Source organism: Python bivittatus, unplaced genomic scaffold (genome assembly GCF_059951505.1).
Source record: "Python bivittatus isolate LINGU-HERP-01145 unplaced genomic scaffold, Pbiv_v1 ctg000610_np1212, whole genome shotgun sequence".
In the NCBI taxonomy this organism is placed as follows: domain Eukaryota; kingdom Metazoa; phylum Chordata; class Lepidosauria; order Squamata; family Pythonidae; genus Python; species Python bivittatus.
This window is the reverse complement of record NW_028277088.1, coordinates 6,803,532-6,825,207: the sequence shown is the minus strand read 5'-3', so window position 1 is coordinate 6,825,207 and position 21,676 is coordinate 6,803,532. Positions and strand designations below refer to the sequence as shown.

Sequence of the window (21,676 nt, the reverse complement as noted above, 5' to 3'; positions counted from 1 at the left end):
TTCCCAGCCAGCATGCTAAGCAATTCTGGGAACTGAAGTCTCATTACATTTGGAGGGTGCCAGATTATGGAAGCTGCTTTAAAGTGCAAAGCATGGGAAACTTTAATGTTATGTTCATTGTGTCAAGTGTAGGTGGAAATCTTATTCAGCTGGGCTGGCGTGGATTAAAGACAGCTTGGCCCACCAGGCCAAGCAGCCTTGAATCAAGCAATGATTTTCTTGGGTTGTGTATAAAGCAGTAGTTCAGAAGTACATATTCAATGCCCGCTCATTGTGACCCCCACCATTAATCCTGGCTCATCAGGGCAAAGGCAGAATAATTACAGTATAGGCAGCAGCAGAATCACTGAAGAACTTCATTGCACAGGGATGCAATTATAGCCTGTCTCTAATCCTTTAATTGCCACCAGCATTTGATGTATTGTAGGCAATACCATAGCATGGATCGATGGAAGAGGGTGGGGGAGAGTTTGTCTACTACAAGGGAATAGAGGGAACAAAGTCACATTACCTGCCAAGAGCAGGTGAGAGACCAAGCAGACATGGGACAAAGGTTCCATGTATTTAATAGGTCGGTGGGGCATTTTTGAATCAGTCTCCAGAAGTTGCTCGAGAACCTACAAGAGCACCAAGGGAGCCCCTGCCAGAATCAGCTTCAAGCAGCCACATCTGCTACCAAGATTACATGGTAAGTTAAAGGTTTGGAGTGTGCTTTGAAGGCCCTTTTTGAGAGCAAATCCAGAGGGCTACACAGCCCTAGCATATGAAATGCGTGGGCTTTTCCCCCCAGGGATAATTATAATTGCTGGGAAAGGAAGATAATTATCAGCACCAAGTACAGCTCTTCCTTACTGCAGTCCTTCACTTTTGCTGCTATATGGACTGACGACTAACAACAAGGCACCCATTCCTTCTCCTTAGGTCCTACTGGAAGATCTCTCTTTGGAAGATTTTGCTCCCAGGAAGGTTGATGTTGTCTGGAGAGATCCTAAGGGCACAGGGCCTGGTTATCTAAGGGACCATCTGTCTTAGGTGATTTCTGCCCACCTTGTCAATCAGGCAGAGCCAGTGTGCTCCAGGTCTCTTCCATTAAGCAGTGGCATCTGATGGGACCTAGGAAGTGGGCCTTCTCAGTCACAGCACCTGCCTTCTGGAACAACTTTCCCCCAAGATCCATTTGGATCTTTAAACCCTATGTTTAAAAGACCCTTAAGCTTGGGTTAGACTATAATTTTTAGACTGGATGATGTTCTTCTACTGGACATCTGTGGTTTTTTAAAATTTGCATTGTTTTACTCCTGTTTTTTTTTTTAATACATTGCCCAAAACAGTTAGGGAGTTGGGTGGCCTTACAAATTTATTTTTTTGAAAAAATCCTTGATGGAGGTATCTTTGGACCTTTGGACCCAGGATGCAGACAATCATTCTGCACATTTTGCTTCTAAACTAAAATCCCTTTTTCCTCCTCCCCCTTCTCCTGCTCCTTCATGTTCCTCCATGTTTGTTTGGAGCCTTGGCCATATTGTACTACAATGTTTCTCAACCTCAGTGACTTTAAGACGTGTGGACTCCAATTCCCAGAATTCCCCAGCCAGCACGATGTCCACACGTCTTAAAGTCCACACGTCCACACGTCCACAGACGTCCACACGTCTTAAAGTCACTGAGGTTGAGAAACACTGTTGTTCTGTATTGTATTATGGTCATTTTATTTTGCTTTATGTATGTTAGCCCCCCAGAGTCACTGGATTGACAGGGATGGCCTTAAAATTATTTAAATAAATTCTATTTATTTATTTAAATACATAAAAACACTACTTATTCCACTTATCATATTGTTACTACTACTGTTTCACATTGTAACAAACTAATAGGGAAGGAAGCAGGCATCTGTCAAATTGGAGAGTAAATTCAGGCTGTTGCATGCAGTCTGTTACGTCAAGGTCCAGTAAATCAAGATTTCACTGTGTGATTACTTTTTCACTGATTGACTTGATTGATTAATTGATTGATTGATTGAGAAGGCTGCCCAACACAAACTAAGTGACCTTAAACAAAAGCTGCCGAGCCCCTAAACCAGTGTTTCTCAACCTTGGGAACTTTAAGATGTGTGGACTTCAACTCCCAGAATTCCCCAGCCAGAATTCTGGGAGTTGAAGTCCACACATCTTAAAGTTCCCAAGGTTGAGAAACCCTGCCCTAAACAAAATAGGCCTTTCACAGCCATATTCCAGAGCCTGAGTTCATAGCTTTGTTTCACAGAATCTCTGGTGTTGTGTAATGCTTTCCAGTTGACAATTAAGGACCAGATTATTTATTCCTGCTTCCGATGCTCCCCTGGGTGATTCTGAGCCAACTTTTCGCTCTAGTGCCTTCAGACACTTGTTTGGCTCCCCTGTGTTCTTTTTCCAGACGAGAGAGAACAGCATGATCATAAAGAATGAATTATTTACGGGAGGATCAGCACTTCCAGTCACATCAAGGCTCTGCTAATTGTATTTAATTGAAACTTGGACGGTGAGACATACGCACCACGTTCTTCAGATTTATCACAAGGAACCCCAAGTGTCATTAAACATTTACCAGTGTGGCAGCCTAGAGGATAGCTCAGATAGTTCAGATATTTCTTTAAAAACATCAAATCAGGATGGTTAACAAAAGTCATTACATACACATTTTTGGCTGACTCATCCAATCCTTCCGCATTGCTCATTAATGCACATCCTATTCCTGTTTCCTGGCCTCACAACTACAGGCTACACAACTCATCTTCACTGCATTCAGTTCACTTCACCCAGTGATGGGATCTCACAGTGGTAAACAGTTGCAATTGTCAATCAATGCTACACTCAGCTTTAATTGTACAATTCAAGCAACCTTAGGTTTATTAACATTTAGAAATTATATTCAATATTGATATAAACTTTTTTCCTTATCTCTAAAGGTTTAACTTCTCTAAAGCATCACAGTGTCAACCATTCCTAGCTTATACTGTATAAATATCACTGTACCCAATTCATATCTGTATTTTATAATGAAATATTCACATCTTATAATGAAATAAAACAATTCTTGGGAGGAAAAATCCCCAAACTGACTAAAGGGATAAGAAGTGGCTATGTTCAAATATTCAGTGCATTTTAGTATAATTCAACATTACATTTGCTCAGCATCCAGTTATTTTGTCCAACGATATCATGGATGTGTCAAACTAGCTCAATTGCAAGAATTTGATAGAATATGTTATGGTTGTCCTCTTATAACCTGGTATTTAAAAAAAAAATCAAAATGGATTCCACTACAGAAACGAGGAGCAAAAAATTCTAGCTGTTTGTGAACTCCCTAAGACCAGAGACTGGCATATTCTTTTTTTTTTTTTTTAGATTTTTTATCCCGCCTTTATTATTTTTATAAAGAACTCCAGGCGGAGAACATACCTAACACTCCTTCTTCCTCCTATTTTCCCCACAACAAAAACCCTGTGAGGTGAGTTGGGCTGAGAGAGAGCGACTGGCCCAAACTCACCCAGCCGGCTTTCATGCCTAAAGTAGGACTAGAACTCACCGTCTCCTGCTTTCTAGCCTGGCGCCTTCAACCACTAGACCAAACTGGCTCTTTTAGCAGAAGTTGCTAAGCAGAGGAAAAGAACTGGGTCATCGAAGCTGCTGTTTGTAGAAACGTGGTGAAGCAGCACTAGCAAATGTTCACTCACAGCAGGAGTGGGCAATCCACTCCTCTTCTGCAACACCCAGACAATCTCTATATCATACTGCCAAAATTCATTGGCAAAATGAGCGTCTTCCAGCCATAATTTTAGTTGCTATTTTTAAGAAAATCAACATTGGGTTGACTCTTGAATCAACTGCATTCGGTTCTTACTGACATTAAAAGCTCATGATTGTTATGATTGAGATCAAATCTACTATCTCTTCCCCAGGAACATACTAAGAAATGAGCCCCATTCCATAGCAAAATATGGAACATTTTAAAGGAGGAAAAAAGGCTTCAACAAGATAGAATGTAAGAAGGGGAGCTGTCTGTATAAACACATGAACCGTTTTTATTTCACCAAAAGCAATCAATTCCCAATTTTTAAAACAATACCAAAAAAAATCAAATAAATAGCAATAATAAATCTTACAAAGTAATTCCAGAAGCAGAACATGTTCAGCCTAATAAAAGCATTGCCATTTTAAAAACACACTTGACATCCTCAAATTATACTAGTGGGCAGGGAAGACTTATGGGCCTTAACTAGACCCCAGAGTCATTTCCACCATGGCAGGGGGGTCGTGATGCTTGTATCTATCCAGAAAAACCAACCACAAGCATAATCATGAGCATAAAACTTTCAGAATAAAACCTCTGTATATCGCAAAGGTAGGGTATTTATTTACGAAACAAGGCCCCAATTTTACAGTGGCTGGAGTTTCTCCTTCCCACTTATATTGCAAGGTGAAGACCAACATCAAATTCAGGAGGGATTTGGAAACACCACCACATTTTGGGTTATTCTCTGGATCTCTGTTTATCTAGGCCATTGTTTCTCAACCTTGGCAACTTTAAGATGGGTGGACTACAACTCCCAGAATTCCATGCTGGCTGGGGAATTCTGGGACTTGAAGTCCACACATCTTAAAGTTGCTAAAGTTGAGAAACACTGTTCTAGGCAGTTCCTGCTTTCACCCTTTCTGCAAAAGCAAATTTTGTATACTAGAAGCTAATCTTGAAGAAAGGGGACAATTTAATAGTCAAGATGAGTCATTTCTCTTCACTGAGTTCTAGGCGGTCCATTGCTTTGACGTTCCTGACTCTAATGCACACTCTGAGCAGGGGAGGATCCACACCATGCTGGGTTTTGGTATTTGCACCAAGTCTTTTTTCTCCTTATCACCAGTAGGTTCTCCATCAGACCGCAGAGCAGATGCTACTGCACTGTGAGTCTCAGGACATAATTCCAAAAACTGGATTGTGACGGCAAACGCTAGGACCATATTCCTCGTAGTCTTTCTTGGTGTGACACACTTCAAAGAACTCTGGCTGAGGAAGAAAAAAATAAGGACAGATCAGAAGCGGCGTGTGAAAAAATACAAATCAAGAAGATGAGAGCGCCATTCCAGAAGAAAAATTGGCATTGCATGATCACCTTCAACGTTGCATTCATCTCCCTTAGAAACAGCAGAGGCAGTGTGGAATTTACTGCAGAGGGCAAAGATACATTGGCAGTTTATTTTGAAAGAAAGGTACACATGCGTTTAAGATTTTTTTTTTTTTACCATAAGCCCTTTGGACAAGGAACAGAAATTTAAAGAAAGTAATACATAAAGGTTTTGTTCCATTTCTAGCAGACATTATGCTATTATTCAGAGCAATTACATGGATGAAAACTTGCTGAAATCCACTCTGACCTCATAATTTGGCAAAAGCTCTTCCTGACTTGCTCTTTTTTCCTTCCTTATGTTATCAGCAGGGTTTTGCCAGAAAGAGCTGGTTCTGAACTTGGAGGCCTCAGAATTGGCCCAGGGCTGTCCCAGATCAGAGACCAGGCAGATTTCATGCACTTTGGTGGCATTTCCCCCTCTTGCTTTCCTGAACTGAGTACAGAAGTGTAAAAAGTGTACAATGAGAACGATCCTGCACACTGAACGGTTAGCTAAGATGCAAGAAGAAGGAAGCAGGGGAGCTGGGCTCTGAAAGCAGCAATTGCCAACTGCAGACAACTCCAGATGGTTAGGGCTACTCCTTAAACGCAGGTCATCCCAGTTTGTCACCTACGTTCTTTGGATTGATGCAAATCTAATCAGATATCCTTAGAAGTCACTGCCTTTTTTTTTAACCAAGAAGAAGAAATGCAAATGTTTATTTTCGGATTTTGCCTACAAAAGGAGCTCTTGGCACACTGACCTTTTGAATGCAAGATGAAAGCCTAGCCAGCAGTGGGAAGAACAGTGAGCTCATTCACTGGTGGGAACGCTAAAAGAGAAGCCCATCTCTGTGCATAGGAATCAAACAGATGCCGGCCAGCTTTTCTGGGGCCAACTGATTCCATAAAAGACATACCGTGGATGCGAGCATCGATCCGCCAAACCAGACTGCATAGCGCTGCATGTGATGACTGATCACTTGAACTTCAACAGGTTTGGGCTGAAAAACGCAAAGAAAAGCAGAATATTATCAGACCCCAACACGGGCTTGGTTAACCAGGCCTTCCTACCAGTTGGAAGAGCACACTATGTTTAATTAATTACTATGGGAGAAGAAACTCTGCCCAACCATCTGTGTGGAATTAATGAAGCTGGCTCAGATGCCAGCAATGTGGGTTGCACAGCTCTCTCTACGTGCCCCGCTTCTCACGATTTGAGCTCTCCATGGTACAAGTCTCTTACGTTAGGAAGGGAGAGTTTAAATCTTGGGAAGTGGGGCACGAAGAGATTTGCAACATTACAAGACACATAATTAGACATGGCAGGTTCAAGTATCCTCCCAAAATATTGTGAGCTCCATTTTTTCTCACTGTTGCTACAATCACAACATGGACATCTATAGTCAGGCGAAGAGAACATATTCATCCTCTTTTTTGAGGGGAGGGTGCCTTCAAGTCAATCTTGACTCCTGGTGACTCCCTGGAAGACTCCCTGTAGCTTTCTTGGCAAGATTTCAGAAGTGGTTTACCATTGCCTCCTTCCTAGGGCTGAGAGAGAGTAACTGGCCCAAGGTTACCCAACTGGCTTTGTGCCTGAGGCAGGACTTGTCAGGTTCAGCCCAAAGAACTCCAAGAGACAATGCAAATACAGTTCTGTTGCGTTTATTAGCTTCCACCTCAGGACAGATTCTCACCAGACTGAACTCAAGTTCCCAAGCCAGCCAGCCACAACACCGTGAATTCCTTAGGGAAGTGCCAGTCTCATCTTCTTGAATTTCCCACACTCCTGTTGGGGGCTAAGAACATGCTTATCTCCCTGAGCATGGCCTTCATAAGTCCATTCCATCACAGGACTAGACCTCATGGTCTCCTGGTTTCTAGTCTGATGCCTTAACCACTACATCAAACTGGCTCTCATTCATCCTCTCATCCACTGATATTAACCAGAGTGATACTCTGAGCTAAACCTTTTGCAACCAGACCTCTGACTGCTGAAAATCTCTGTTTTGTTACAAAGCAGCGTATCTGCTGGGTTGAAAATGTTCTAAAGCTTCCTGAATGCTGGAATTTCTTTCGACCAGGAGAATTCAACTGATGGGCACCATCTAAATAAGATCACATTGTTCTGTGCAAATCATCTCAGAGCAGGATGCTGGCCTGAAGAGATGCAATTAGCATGCTTGTAAAAATGTCATCTGATTTACAGGCCTTGCTAATTGGTACATGGGGCCCTCGCTTTGCTTGCTCAAGCATTTAATGGGAAATAAAATCTGTTTACCTTGATTCGACCACCACTGAGCTCTTCGCTGATTTTTAGTCGAGCATCTACTACTCTTTTCAAGTCCCTCTGTAACCGACGACCAAAATCTCTGAACATTGTAGATCCTCCTGAAAGCACCACATTCTACATGGCAAAGAATTGTTTTTGGCCTTTAGACAATATAACCAATCTAATTTTTTTTCCAAAAAAATCAAATCTATGGATCTTCTCTCTAGGCCAGTGTTTGTCAACCTTGGCAACTTTAAGAGGTGTGGACTGGGAATTCCACTGGCTGGGGAATTCTGGGAGTTGAAGTCTACACCTCTTAAAGTTGCCAAGGTTGACAAACACTGCTCTAGGCTGTCCCTGGAGGAAGTGCAGGACACAAATGTGATATGCCAGGTTATATATGGCCATATGGCAAAACAGTTCCACTGATGGCCATTCTGTGGGCGGATCAAAAAGTCAAACTGGTGGCCATCACTGCACAATCAAAGTGCAATACATTTTTTTACAAGCATTGCACCTATGAACGTTTACATGAGCTTCAATTGCAGAGGTGCCATTTTTGACTCCCCCCTCCTGCTATCCACCTTCGCAATTTAAGACACATGTTTTTATCAAACCCTAATCTATATTCAGCAAGTCCCTTAAGACAATGAAAGCATATCAATGCCAACCATTAGGAGTTGAAATTAACTCCTGTCAATCTCGGCAGATTTGCTCTCAAATACAGCCTTCCTACTGCCATCTGAGCAACAGTTGCCCATTCCCAAAGGCTCTCAAAATTAAAAATACTTTTATCATGATTTTCCAACCATGTGGAAGACACCTCTCTTAATATTCAAGATATAGTTTAAAAATAAGCATCACCTTTACAAAATGAATTGAAGCAGAATTAAAAGAAAGAAGCCGCTAGACTTGAGAAGGGACCAACTGGTTTATGCCTAGGCCAACACAGTATAGGATCTTAAGTGGACATCTTAACAGAGTGAAAACTAATCATGTATTTCAGAACAAAGTTCCATAACTGAGAAGGTCATGGTCATCTTAACTCATCGGATGATCTACCTCAGCCTACAAAGGGGTACAGAGTTATATTCTATTTATTGTATTTAATAGACTTAATGTCCAACCCTTTTCCCTCACGTGGCAGATTACAATAATCAGCGCTAATTAAACTGACACGGGTTTTGAGAAAATGGTTGGTTTCCTCCTTTCGAATTGTTAGAAAGGCTAATGAGAATTAGCCTTTATTCTAATTCATTCATCTTGGCCAGAGCAATAGAAAATGACTTATAACAGCAAACAAATGTGGAATGGTTAATAAGATGCACCTAAAAGGTGGAGAAGGGAATCAGTGAATCTACTCCGGGCACATATAAAACCAGTTGACAATGAATTATGGGAAACTCATGAATTTGTATGAGAGAGGTGGTCTGGATAACTTCTACATTGAACCATATCACCCAAGGTAAAAATGATTTGAATAATGATGTGCTATAAAACTGAAGGTCAGAAGACTAAGTGAAGTTTTTGGATGATCAACCCATTATTCATGGAGAAAAGTTTGCTTAGCAGTTAATAATAACATATGGGTAATAAAGTATGTGTTAAAGAAAGCATATGCACGTTCTCCTTTTTAGTAATGTTTTTAATTACTGTTTTATGTATTTATATTTATTTATGTTTTAAAGTGTTTGTTGTGAATCACCCAGAGTTCCCCCATTGGGGGGAGATGGGCGGCTGAAAAAATTAATAAATAAATAAACTAGATATGCCTATATTGTGTATGTTACAACAGAACAAATTGACCCACACATAGGTTATGACTAGAAAACAGTAGTAAACACCAAATTAAGATGTACTAAAAGGCTTTCGTTTAGAATTCCTTTTGTAAAGGTAACTGGAGACAACTTCTACTGTGAAATGGTATTGCTTCATTCGTGAAATCAAGATGGGGTCTTCTTCAGGAAATTTTCGGTGGAGATATTGTTTCAAGTTTCCCCTTTCCATTCTTGATTATGGTTAAATATCAAGATACCCAGCAGAAGAACAATTTTCTTCTGGGGATTGTTCCAAAGAGGGTGACCCCAGAACATGGTAAAATCTTCAAGGAGATTTACACTCTTCTCCAAATACCATCTATGGTTTTTCAGCAGGTAGTGATCGATGGGAACCAGCCGAGCTGAACTTTCAGGTTTTAATTAAGGGTTACTCCACTTAATAATCTACTGACTCAGGGTTTTTCATTATATCTCTTTTGAACTTTTGAACTTTGCTCTTCAATTTTGGAATTTACACATTTATGTTTTTACAATCTGGAAGGACGGCCTAATTAATTTTTCAAACTCTCTCTTTTTTTTTCTCTTGACTGCTCAAGAGTTTAACCTTTTTTTTAATAATAGTTTTAGAATGACAAATTTGCTTATAAGAGGGCCACGGAGAGTAACAAATTATATCTGATCAATATAGCTAGGATTTTATTTTTTTAAGCAAAGGCAGTACTTCTTAGATTTTATTTTACTCATACTATTTTTCTTTTTTGTGAGAAACCCAACAAGAACCACAGATTGATAAAGAAATAGCATATTCAGTATGATTATACAATCATGTTTTTACCAATCTGGAAACAATTTATTTTTTGTTATGATCCTATTTGCCTTATTTGGATTTATTTTCCTGAAACCAGCTTATTTTCCTGGTGCAATCATCTTTGTTTCATCTGTAATTATCTGGTCAAGTTTTTAAACTTTCCTCTTTTTATGAACTTTATGAGATTTTTTATAACCACAAGAGGGGGCTCCAACATAAGGAATGTCTACCTGGGGGTTTTCCACTTTGAAATGAAGCTTAAATTAAGATAGGCAGAGAGAGGAAACATTTGGATCTTAATACAAAGAACAACAGTATTAAAAAAAAAATTAAGTATTTAATGCGTAGAACTAGGCTGTAGCCTTCTTTTAACAGCTTTCATTATGCGTTTTTTCTCATATGGTATTATCTGGAATTTATACATTATGATATCTACGTATCATTTTTTAAATCTAATGTCTTACTCTTAACTGTATATTTTGTTGCAGTCCTTTTTAATGTAAAGAAATTCTGGGTGCAAAATCCATTTTTCTCTATTAAAAATGAATACATTCATTCAGCGACCGTTCAAAGTTACGATGGTGCTAAAAAATGGACTTACGACCGGTCCCCGAAGTTACAGCCATTGCAGTGCCTCTGTGGTAATGTGATTACAATCTGGGCAGTTAGCAACCCATTCACACTTACAATGGTTGCCAAGTACCCTGCAATCATGTGATCGCCATTTGCAACCTTCTCTACTGGCTTCCCCAAGCAAAGTCAATGGGGAAGCCGTCAGGAGAGGTCGCAAGTCGCTTGGGTAAGTCTCCCACACACACCCCAGCCTTTCTTTGCTCGCACACACTGCACCTTCCTTCCTTCCTTTGCTCACTCGTGTGCAACTGGCCATCCTTCCCTCCTTCACACTCACCTGTGCTCTCCTTTCCCCTTTGCTTGCTCACACACATCGTGCCCCCTTCATGCTGCGCTGTGGCTCTGGGACTTTGCAGGAGGAAGGAGAAAGCCTTACAAATGGCCAGCAGTTTCCAACATGAGCTGCAAAGCGTATGCCAGAAGTGCCCCTGGAGAGTCCCTGAGTGAGCAAAAGAAGGAAGGAGGGTGTGGTGCATCTGAGGGGGCGGAGGGAGCTGGTGCGTGCAAGCGAGCAAACGAGGAAGGAGGATACTGGTGTGTGTGAGCAAGCGGAGGGAAGGAGGATGTGGTGCAGGCATGCAAGTGAGCAAAGGGGAAGAAGGGTGCTAGTGCATGCAAGTGAGCAAAGGAGGGAAGGAGAGCACGGTATGCATGAACAGGTGAAGGAGGGAGCTGGTGCGTGCAAGTGAGCGAAGGAGAGCACAGTTCTGGGGCTGCTTGTCGCCCCGCAAAGCAGGTTGCAGGGTGGCCAAAAGGGCATAGGTGGGGGAGGTAGGCAGGCACGGGAAGTTGGAGGCGGTCCCTTACCTTACTGAGGACTAGGAGGAACCAAGCCCAGAATGGCTTGGATTGGGGTGGGTCCTTGGCTAACAGCTGGTGCAATTCACTTAACAATGGCAATGGAGAGTACCGGGATTGCCATTGCTAAGTGATGCGGCCAGTGACAACTCACTTTATGACCGCATCGCTTAGCAATGGAAATTCCGGTCCATTCCGGTCCCGGTTGTGGTCATAAGTCGAACACTACCTGTAGGAGACAACAGAGTAAGGAGAGCAAAACACAAGAGCAGAAGAGGCCCAATATGATCACAAATGATTTCTCTCTTGCTTTATCACAGATTACAGACCTTCTCGTGGGTGAACTGTATATAAGGAAAGATTGTATCATCAAAGCCATTCAACAAAAACTACAAAGTTTGGAAGTAAAATCAGATTTTCTTAAAGGTGACTTTAATGACAAATAGGATAACTGAATGGCCAAGTTAGAACACCAGACTAAAGAAATGAAAAAGATCTGCAGACAGGACACAAGAAGTCATCTTTAGTTCAGAGAACCTGAAAGAGCTAAATGTATTGGACGCTAAACTGAAAATAGTGAAATAGAATTATGTAAAAAGAACTTTAGAACCTAAAGAACCTAAGAATTGGGGGGGAATCTAGAAAGAGAAATGGAGAACTTGTTCAACACTTATCTTAAGTTGGATAAAGAGAAAACTTTGGACGTTCAAGAAATCTACAGAATAAATTCATGAACAGCATGACGAAGAAAAGTGCCACATGATATGCTTCTTAAAGTTGTGTATCTTGAGACAGAAAAAAGCAATACTAGAATTAAAACAAGTGATACTTCCTTAATATTTGGAAACGTAACAATTGAGATCCTACCAGATGTACCTCCAGATAGAAAGAGGAGATTTCCAAGATTTCTGACAACTGTTCTTCAAGAAAGAACGGTCAGTTTCAGGTGAGGTACTCTATTCCATCTAGAGAACTTCATGGATAGTGGCAAAGGTTTTGTCAGCCCTTCAAGGTAGGCCAGGTCAGGAAAGAGATATCACAAAAAATACTGGAACTCTGTTGTTATAGGATACAATAACAGAATCTTGAAAGCCTGACAAAGATTCTCTCTCTCCCCCTTATACTAAAGAGAATCAAGACGGGGCAATCTTGAGAGTTTTCCTCACCCTCTCCTCTCTACCTGGGCTAAGTTGATATTTACATAATGGTCATTGATTGCCTTCTTCAAGGCCATCTCTGTCCTCCTCTGCAGCAGCTTTTGTACATGCCACTGATGACGCCAACAGAATGCTTGAGTCATCAGCTGTGACGGAAGAAGGGAATGAAGACCCAGACAGACAGATGGCAGACAGAACTGCTATTTCTTCATAAACTGACTTGACAACGAACATCATGCATCAAATTAAAATCTTCTCAACTGTTGTTAATGGGTTGAACAGCCCATTTAAAAGGGGGAAAAAATGAAGCTAAAAAAGGAAAATGCAGCTATTACATGTCTTCAAAAGAGACATACGAAAAAAGATAATGTTAACCCGTTGGAATTTAAGTGGTCAAGCAAAGGGTGAATGCAATTTGATTTAAGGAAATGTAAAATGATCCACAATGGAGCCAACTATCCTAACTTAACATAAAAAATATCAGTGTGTTCCCTTGTAATCCTAGGACTGTCATAGCTTTTGACTGGCGGTGTCCATCCAGGAGCAGCTTAATTGAAATATGGACTTCCCTTCTTGTGTCAAAATGCCAACAAATGTTTAATCACAATGAGATAACTTAGGGGTGCAAGGACAGCTAATAAATAAACAAGCCGAGAAAGTATAAATATGCTCCAAAGTTAAGGAATATTAGCTCTCCTAAAATCTTGAATTCACAACTGTTTACCAATCAGCCGGAACAGCACAGAGATAGCAGGCAGGGAAATTTAAATAAATCTTTTCCTGTTAAACTTCATTGCCATTTTAAATATTTTTATCTCTAAGACAAGTATTATTTTTTTTAAAAACTGTATCTATATTACATTTATTGGATGTTTATTTTTTTTAACAGGCGTGTAAATGGATTTAATGATTAAAGTCTAATTTGTTTAATAGCTGAAATTTCATGAGATCAATAAATCTCATAAAGTTCTCAGTGTTCCAGGCCGAGAACCTTATGAGGCTGCCAAAACTCTGTGGGGATTGGCAATCTCCAGTGACTGGGGCCATTTAAATACTTTCATGATATTTCATTTTTGCCCACACCAAGGATCCCCTGTAGTACTTTTGTGGGCCTTTGGACCACACACTGGGAACCATCAAGGTAAAATTAGCTGTGTGATTTTTGTCCACTTCTCCAGGGACTGATGAGCGATGAGGCATGAAAAAAGCAGAATAATTTGCTGTTTTTGCAATCACCAGAGACCTAATGATGCTCAGAAATGTTCAGTGATAGAATAACACTGAAAATAAAAGCAGCTCTACCAACAAGAATGTTTTCAAGATCACGATCTATTTCTATCCACCCCTTTATCTACAAGCTACTAATCAAACTACAGGTAGTCCTTGACTTACAATCACTTGTTTAACGACTGTTCAAAGTTATGACGATACTGAAAAAGTGATTTCTGACCGGTCCTCACACTTACGACAGTTGCAGCGTCCCCGCAATCACGTGATCACAATTCAGGCACTTGGCAACCACTATTTATTTATAACAGTTGCAGCATCCCGGGATCACGTGATCACCATTTACGACCTTCCTAGGGGGCTTCCGACAAGCAAAGCCAATGGGGAACCGTGTGGTTCACTTAACGACCACATGATTTGCTTAACGGCCATGGCAAAAAAAGGTCGTAAAATGACCTTTTAATTAAACTTAATGATCGCATCACTAAGCAACGGAAGTTCCAGTCCCAATTGTGGTCATAAGTCGAGGACTACCTGTAGAGGGAAGTCACAAATCGCATGACCCTTCAGCTTTCACCTGAATGTCATTTAGTAATTCTGGCTCTCTCTGTACCTTATACAAAGGACGCCGAACATCAATGGGACAGTTCTGTATAACTTCATCAACAACATCTGAAATAGAGTCCATAAAATCTGGATTGGCAAACTAAAAATAAACAGGAGAGGTAGATAATCAGTTAATGCAGATACTTAGGTCCTTGCTTGGGAGGTGGCAAGATCTGTGTGCAGATGAGCAAGAGAAGGAGGTCACACACAAACAACAAGAACGATAACAAGAGACTGCCAAAAGCCAGTAGGGGGGAGAAAAACCTTCTCCAGACTCTGCACAGTGGGGCAGGGAAGGATGGAGGATGGCTGACTTCTCCTCCTGATGAGCTAGTAAATTGTTGAACAAGTTCATCCTTTTTTCTGGTCTGATTTATAAAGACCTACATCATCAGATCTTCAGAGATCTTCAGAGGTCCTTGAAGACAAAGCCAGCTGAGTTTGCCAACCACAGCTCTTACCTCTTAAGTTTCTCACGCAAAAGGTGACCATACATCCTGGTTTTCTTGGATCATCTCAGTTTATGCTTGTTGTCCTGGATATTTCATTTCTTAATGCAAGTATAATTGTCAATAGTAGTAGTTTACTGGCGAAGCAAGGCCAGCGTTACTAGTCTGCTTACTCTTTATTTTACTGTTTACTCAAGCAGTAAACAATATCCTAATCAAGGAACTACCAACTCAGACAGACAATCAAGCAGTAAACAACAGCCTTATCAAGGAACTACCAAGGAGAAATCAACTCCCCCACCAACACTGATAGGGCAAGCTACCGTAGATAAACAGAGAGCAAACCCCATTCCCTTCTAGTACTGAAGATGTTACCTAGCCGGGTAATGAAACGTCTGCAAGAAAACAACCAAGCTCAGAGAACCCCAAGGATTCGACTCATCCTGCTATAATTTGGCCACAAGATGGTGCCTTACCCCCATAAGTGCCATTTCCTTCCTTCCTTACAACTACCACCCTTGGAACTACTACTATTATTACTATTACTTCTGCAATAGCAATCTTGTCTCTTACCTCTGGATGAAAGAAGATTTCCGGCCCGAGGAATCTTTCATAGCCGACATCTATCATAAACGGGTTTCTATTGATTGCGTTGATTCCCGTGTATTGCTTAATCCATTTGTGGGGATCAACATCATACTTTGCAAATTCTTTTACTATGTCAGGACAAATATAACAGTACTTTTCCTGTAAATAATGCAATAAAGAAGAAAAACATCTGTTTTATTGGATTAAAGAAGATAAGATTAGCAGGGTAACTTCTCTGGAAGTGATTCTGCATTTATAGCTGCCACAGGGACCCATTCGACGGTTCTACAATGTTCACTGCCTATTCCTATATTAAAAAAAAAAACCTTAAGCATCCAAACATTTAAAGCAGTGTTTCTCAACCTTGGCAACTTTAAGACGTGTGGACTGTCAGGGTATTACCCTGGAGTAAAGAATTTCTCAATGAGAATATGGACTTGACAGGGCACAGCTTGACTGTGTTTGCAATCCCTGCAACCTGCCCAGAGCACACACCTGTAGGGTGTGGCAGCATGACACACCACAAACCACTGTATATAGCAAAGTGCACCATGGGTTATATTGTGGCTGGTGATACGAGTTGTGTCTGGTGTTGAAGTTCTGGGAAGTCCTTAGGGATTTGCAGGTTGGTGGTGTACATTCTGTATATATTGTACAGTAAACATCTGGTTTTGTAGAGTAAACATGGCTGGCTGGGGAATTCTGGGAATTGAAGTCCACATATCTTAGAACTGCCAAGGTTGAGAATCACTGATCTAAAAAGAAAAAAAAAAAGTTTATTATCAGGGCCTGAAGGCCATGAGCAAGCAAAAAGATACCAATCAGAGAACTGGTTAGCAAAGTTGACTTAATAAGGCTGGACAGCATTTTGGATTTCAAGGCAGCCCTTAAAACTGCCATTGCTCCTTTTCCTAAGATCACATGGCCATTGTGTCATGCAATCCAAGGGAAAGGTACATTTGGTTCAGAAGCTGTAGACCATTATTACTGTAGAGGAGGAAGATGACCTTGATGGAGATAACTCAGGATCTGATGTCTAGGCAAAAAGTGGGAGGGGTGAAGCATTTTTTAAGCCCAGAACATCCAGATAACATTTGGAAGTGCCTCAGGCAGACACCTCCCTCATTCCCTGAACATAAGGAGGAGTTACAGCCCAATCAGATTTGCAAGATTCTGTTATTATTGCCAAACTCAGTGAAAGTAGTTTTAGCTCTCCTGTAGAGTTGATTTCCTGGTTGGGTCTACTTAGCGGGGCTGACGGTTACATTCATATCTCAATGTGCTGGGAGTTGAAATCCATCCATCTTAAAGTTGCTGAGGTTGAGAATCACTGCTCTAAAGCACGTCCTTACCTTCAAATGCGGCCTTCACAAAAGATCCCAGTTCCAAAACAGGCTATTCCAAGGATTTTGGAAGTGTTGCAAGTAACCATTACTTCCAGGACTTCCTGGAACAATCTGTTCAGGTGCTGGAACAGTCCATTCTGGGATTGAGATAGTCTGTGACAGAACGTTTTACACCTCCCTTGTACCAACATCTTGAGATGAATGGAGAGCACAGTTGACAATCTGTTCAGTATTTCTGGAGAATTTACTAAGATAGAAAGTATTTACCTTTACAGCCTTTGCTGTCTCCAGGGACTGCTCAGGAGGAATTCCCATCTCTCTCTCCCTTAGGAGTTGCTGAATAAAATACGTGATATCTCTACCCGCAATGGGGATGTGCTTGATACAGCTACCAATTACGTAGCCTTCTGCCTTCCAAGGGGGGAAAAAACGTTATTTAGCTTTTGCAGTCCAACGGCAGCCAATTCAGAATTTGAGGCTGAGGGCATTCTCTTCTTCAGTTAGTTATTACTTAACGAAGTTTCAGATTTTAGCTTTTTTAAGGGTCCCCTCTCCCCTCAAAAATGAGCTAGCAATGGAAACAAGATAACTGAACATATGACATAATCAACCTAGGCTGGATCTAAAAAACTATCTTTCGTGTGACCAATGTGTTACGGCAGGAGTGACTACAGAGTGCAACATACATTAAAAAAAAGGCGGACCTTCAATGGCACCATTGCACCCATATCTTGACTTGTTTTACCCTACTCTGTGGACATCCCTGGGTTTTGAAGACCACATTGGGATTTTTGCCCTCTTCTTTCAAACAACAGAGCCAAATGCGTATTGTAGCATAAAACTCTGCAATCCAAAAAGCAAATGAAAAATATCACAGTCAGAATAATCTCTGGAGCTATTTTGGTGGAGTATTAGCCTGCAGAAACCATTGGCTTCAACTTTGCTTTTGGATCCATTCCAAAAAATGGATGATTCCGTGCAAAATCCTCTCTCCCTTGGGCTAAGAACTTGGAAGCACTGCTCCTTGCATTCTCCACTTCCAGCCTGGTCCACCATCCACCACATTGGGCCTGATGGTGGTGGGAACCCAAGACCAGGCCTTTGCCACCCAGAACATGGAACTGCTTTCCCAGGAAAAATTAGTCAGTTCATTCAAGAGCTTTAGAGCCACAGAGGCCTTTTTAAATATCTCTCAACATTTGAGGTATTCTGTAGGTTGTTTTTTTTTTCCTACTTGTATGAATAGAATTAATGTGTTGATCCCCACTTCAATGGCCTTATTTTTCTGTTTCATGCTCTCAAATGTTATTGCATTTTCTAAAAATTAATTTAAGTGGAGGCTGATTCTGGAGAGCAGAAAGGTATATACGACACTATGAATCTTTTAAAAAAATTTAAAAAAAAGAATGAAAGCAGTTGAAAAACCAAATGGCATTTCAGAAGCGGCTTGCAACTAAAAACGGAAGTCACCTATTAAAGAAACATTGCTTTAAATGCTGCATAGATGCATGATTCTGACATAAGTTTTAGACATCTGACTAATCCTGAAAAAGTTTTTAAAGAGCAAGCAATACCTTCTAGATTTGGCAAACTGAACAGAAGCACCTCTTTTCAAAAAGTTAAAGCAGACGCATCATTTGCAAAGCTCACATAACTGCTTGGGAAGGGATTCTTAGTAATTTTTTATGCACGTGCAAAACAGATCCTTGAATGACTCGATTTTACATATGCACTCCTGTGTGTTACAAAGCACTCCTTCGAACAGCAGTAATGATTTCACGTTCGTTAGGATAATGCAGCGGAAGATATTTGTTCTGAATATCAACAGCGGAAGCATGTTGAGTGCAGGGGTGTCAAAAAAGTCAAGATGGCACCACAACCACACAACCTTTTAGCGCTCCTGCAGACACCCCTGGTTGAGTGTGTCCAGGTCATAAATTCTAGGGCTTCAGATCTGATGCAGAAATTCCTGGAAGCAGATATATCTGCTTTAAAGAGCCCCAGACAAGTGCTGTGATCACATTCCCATAGGTTCCCAAACACCTCTTCCCAAAGCATTACAGACTTAACACATTTCTTCACCTCACCTCCTTGGATCCAAAACTGTGATGGAATGGGTTGGTGAAGGCCACGCTCAGGGAGATAAGCATTTGCTCAGCCCCCAGAAAGAGCATGGGAAGGTGAAGAGGATGAGACTGGCACCACCCTAAGGAATTTGCAGTGTTTTCTGGCTGGCTTGGGAATTTTGGATTCAGTCTGGCAAGATTCTGTCTTGAAGGTGGAAGCTAATAAAGGCTATAGAACTAAATCTGTACTGTCTCGTGGGGTTCCTTGGGCTGAACCTGACAAAAACATACTGTGAGAAGGCAGGGAGAAGTGAGGGCCTCAAACGAACCATGTTTGCTAAGGGAGAGCGCTGTGCACCATGGGGCAGCCTTGGGAGGGTGGCAGGAGGGAGGATGGACAGAAGGCACACTCGCACCAGAGTGGAGAGGGACGGCAGGAGGGAGGAAAGACTGCAGGCAAGAGGCACGTTCGCTCCAGAGTGGAGAGAAACGGCAGGGGGCGGCTGTCGGGTCAAGTGGGGATTGGAATGTGTATTGCGCTGATTGGATTCGGAAAGTGGAATGTCTGCGGTTTTGCGGTTAATTAGCGGCGCTCCGGGGCGGTAAAAAAGGTGAGATTGTGAGCCAAGCCCTCGTAGGAGGGGGAGGACAGATAGGGGGTATAAAAACCTGTCAGACCTTGCTTCGGGGTTCCTCCATTGCTGCGGGAGGGACCCACCTTTGCAAACGTGCCCAATAAAAACTTCTGTCTACTGGACAACCGAACCCGTGTCTGTCGTTTTCTGACAAAATTGGCGAGCCAGGCAGGAGTCCTCGACGTGGACCGGACTGTGGGAACCGGTGAGTAATCGGCCATAACACCCCGTTGAGGTGTCTCCCGTTTTCCCCGGAGTCGGGTCCAGGACGGGACTCCAATCGCCAGTCAGACAGAAGTAAAGAGGAAGTCGGCCGATGAGGGGACCTCCGGGAGGTCTGGTGAGTACAGCCTACCCATAATCTCGGGGAGATTAGCGTGGTTACGAGGCGTTGGACGCCGCAAGGGGACAGAAGAGTCCGGGACCTTCTGTAAGGTGGGAAACGTAGTCAGGAAGGATGGGTAAGGCGCAGAGTAAGAGTGTAAGGCCAGGGGCCAGTGGGAAAAACGCAGTAGGGGGAATCCCCACGGATTCTCCATTAGGACAATTGTTGCAACAATGGGAGACACCCTGGTTGTGTCCATTCACCAGGGGTCTGGAAAAACCGACCATGATAACTTTGTGCACTAAAGAATGGCCAAAATATCCACTAGTGGACCCCGAATTCCCCTACCATTGGGATACTCTTGGAATCCCCAGTAATTACTGGGTGACCCAACTAAAAAAACTACATCGTGGAGCATAAAATGTTAACACAGGAACCCTATGTGGAAGTCTGGTTCCATGTTCATTGGGAGGGGCCTCGACCCAAGTTAGCCAAAATTTTTGTCCAAAAAGAACAGGAGGATGAGGAGGACCTCTGGCTGACTGGACCTCAATGGGGGCCGCCACCTCCTCCTCCTCCTCCTCTTCCTACCGCTTCCCCTCCGGCGCCCCCACCCTATCCCGGGCTGCGGAAAGAGCTGGACCAGCTGAACCAAGACATTCAGAACTTGCCCTTTATTCTAAGGTCGGCCAGTGCCTTCCCCGTCCGGGAAGTCCCGAACGGAACGAACGCACAGGGGGTGACCGTCACCAGTTACGTAACGGTTCCCATCAAACCCAGTGAGTTGAGGGAATTAAAAAGACCCTCCCTCGTATGCAAGAGAACGCCCATACCGCCGCCGAACAATTGGAACTTTTTCTCGGCCCGGTGGAATACTCCTGGGGGAACTGAATTACATTTTAGCCCACCTCTATACGCCAGAAGAGAGGGGCCAGATTTGGCGAGCTGCGCTCGGGGCTTGGGAGCAAAGGAATGCAAATGTCCCAAATGCCCCGGCCGCAGATACTAAATTCCCTCTGGCAGACCCAAATTGGGATCCCAATAATGCTGAACATCGGGAGAACATGAGAGGAGTTTCCCCCTGTACGACTAGGGGGGTCATGGTTCCCCAACCGGGACCCACGGGGAACCCTTGGTAAACATCACGGTGGGTCCCACCGGCGAGGAACAGCAGTTCCTCGTGGACACCGGAGCCTCTCGAACATCGCTGTGCCAACCGATCCCAGGGATTGCGAAATCCCGGGGCACGTCGGTATCGGTGATGGGGGTGGGAGGCTCTCCGGTCAAGGCAGACGTACTGGAGGGAGTGAGACTGGAGTGGAATGGGAAGGAGGTAACTGCAGATGTGTTACTGATCCCACAGGCGAGAGTGAACTTGCTGGGAAGGGATCTCATGGGTAGTCTAGTAGTGGAGTTGTGGAATGTGGAACAGGCAGAAAGGATGTGTTTGTTGCGAGAGGCGGACGTGGAGGTTGTGAACCCTGAGGTATGGGCAGGGGAGGGGGGGCGGGTTGGTTTCGCATCGCCCCAATTAGCATCCCCTTGAAACCAGGGGTGACGGGTTTGCGGCAAGCCCAATACCCGCTGTCCCGGGATGGGAGGCGTGGGCTGAAGCAACAACTGAGATGGACGGTGCTGCCCCAGAGGTACACCGAGAGCCCCCTCTTGTTTGGACAGGCATTGGAAGAGAAACTCCAGGGGTTCCGGGCCCCTGGGGGTTCTCGGGTGCTGCAGTATGTGGATGATTTGTTGGTGTCTGGAGAGAAGGAAGTAAAGGTGAGAGAAGACTCAGTGGCTTTATTGAACTGGTTGGCTGAAGAAGGATTGAAGGTGTCAAAAGGGAAGGTC

At 42.7% G+C, this 21,676-nt stretch overlaps 1 protein-coding gene across 3 annotated transcripts in view; it reads right to left on the bottom strand.

Moving 5' to 3' along the window:
- Positions 1 to 2,209: 2,209 nt before the first annotated feature.
- ACTR3B (actin related protein 3B) overlaps positions 2,210 to 21,676 on the bottom strand; it is a 37,676-nt gene continuing 18,209 nt past the window's right edge. The window contains exons 7-12 of one of the 3 annotated variants that reach the window (XM_088150373.1): positions 17,070 to 17,213; positions 15,442 to 15,615; positions 14,427 to 14,519; positions 7,422 to 7,547; positions 6,061 to 6,144; positions 2,210 to 5,036 (exon numbers count right to left, since the gene is read on the bottom strand). In XM_088150373.1, the coding sequence (XP_088006499.1) occupies positions 4,782 to 5,036; positions 6,061 to 6,144; positions 7,422 to 7,547; positions 14,427 to 14,519; positions 15,442 to 15,615; positions 17,070 to 17,213 (876 nt within the window). In that variant the 3' untranslated portion in view covers positions 2,210 to 4,781. Of the gene's footprint in view, positions 5,041 to 6,060; positions 6,145 to 7,421; positions 7,548 to 14,426; positions 14,520 to 15,441; positions 15,616 to 17,069; positions 17,214 to 21,676 lie in introns of all 3 variants that reach the window. The other 2 variants (XM_088150375.1, XM_088150374.1) reach the window with 2 other exon arrangements.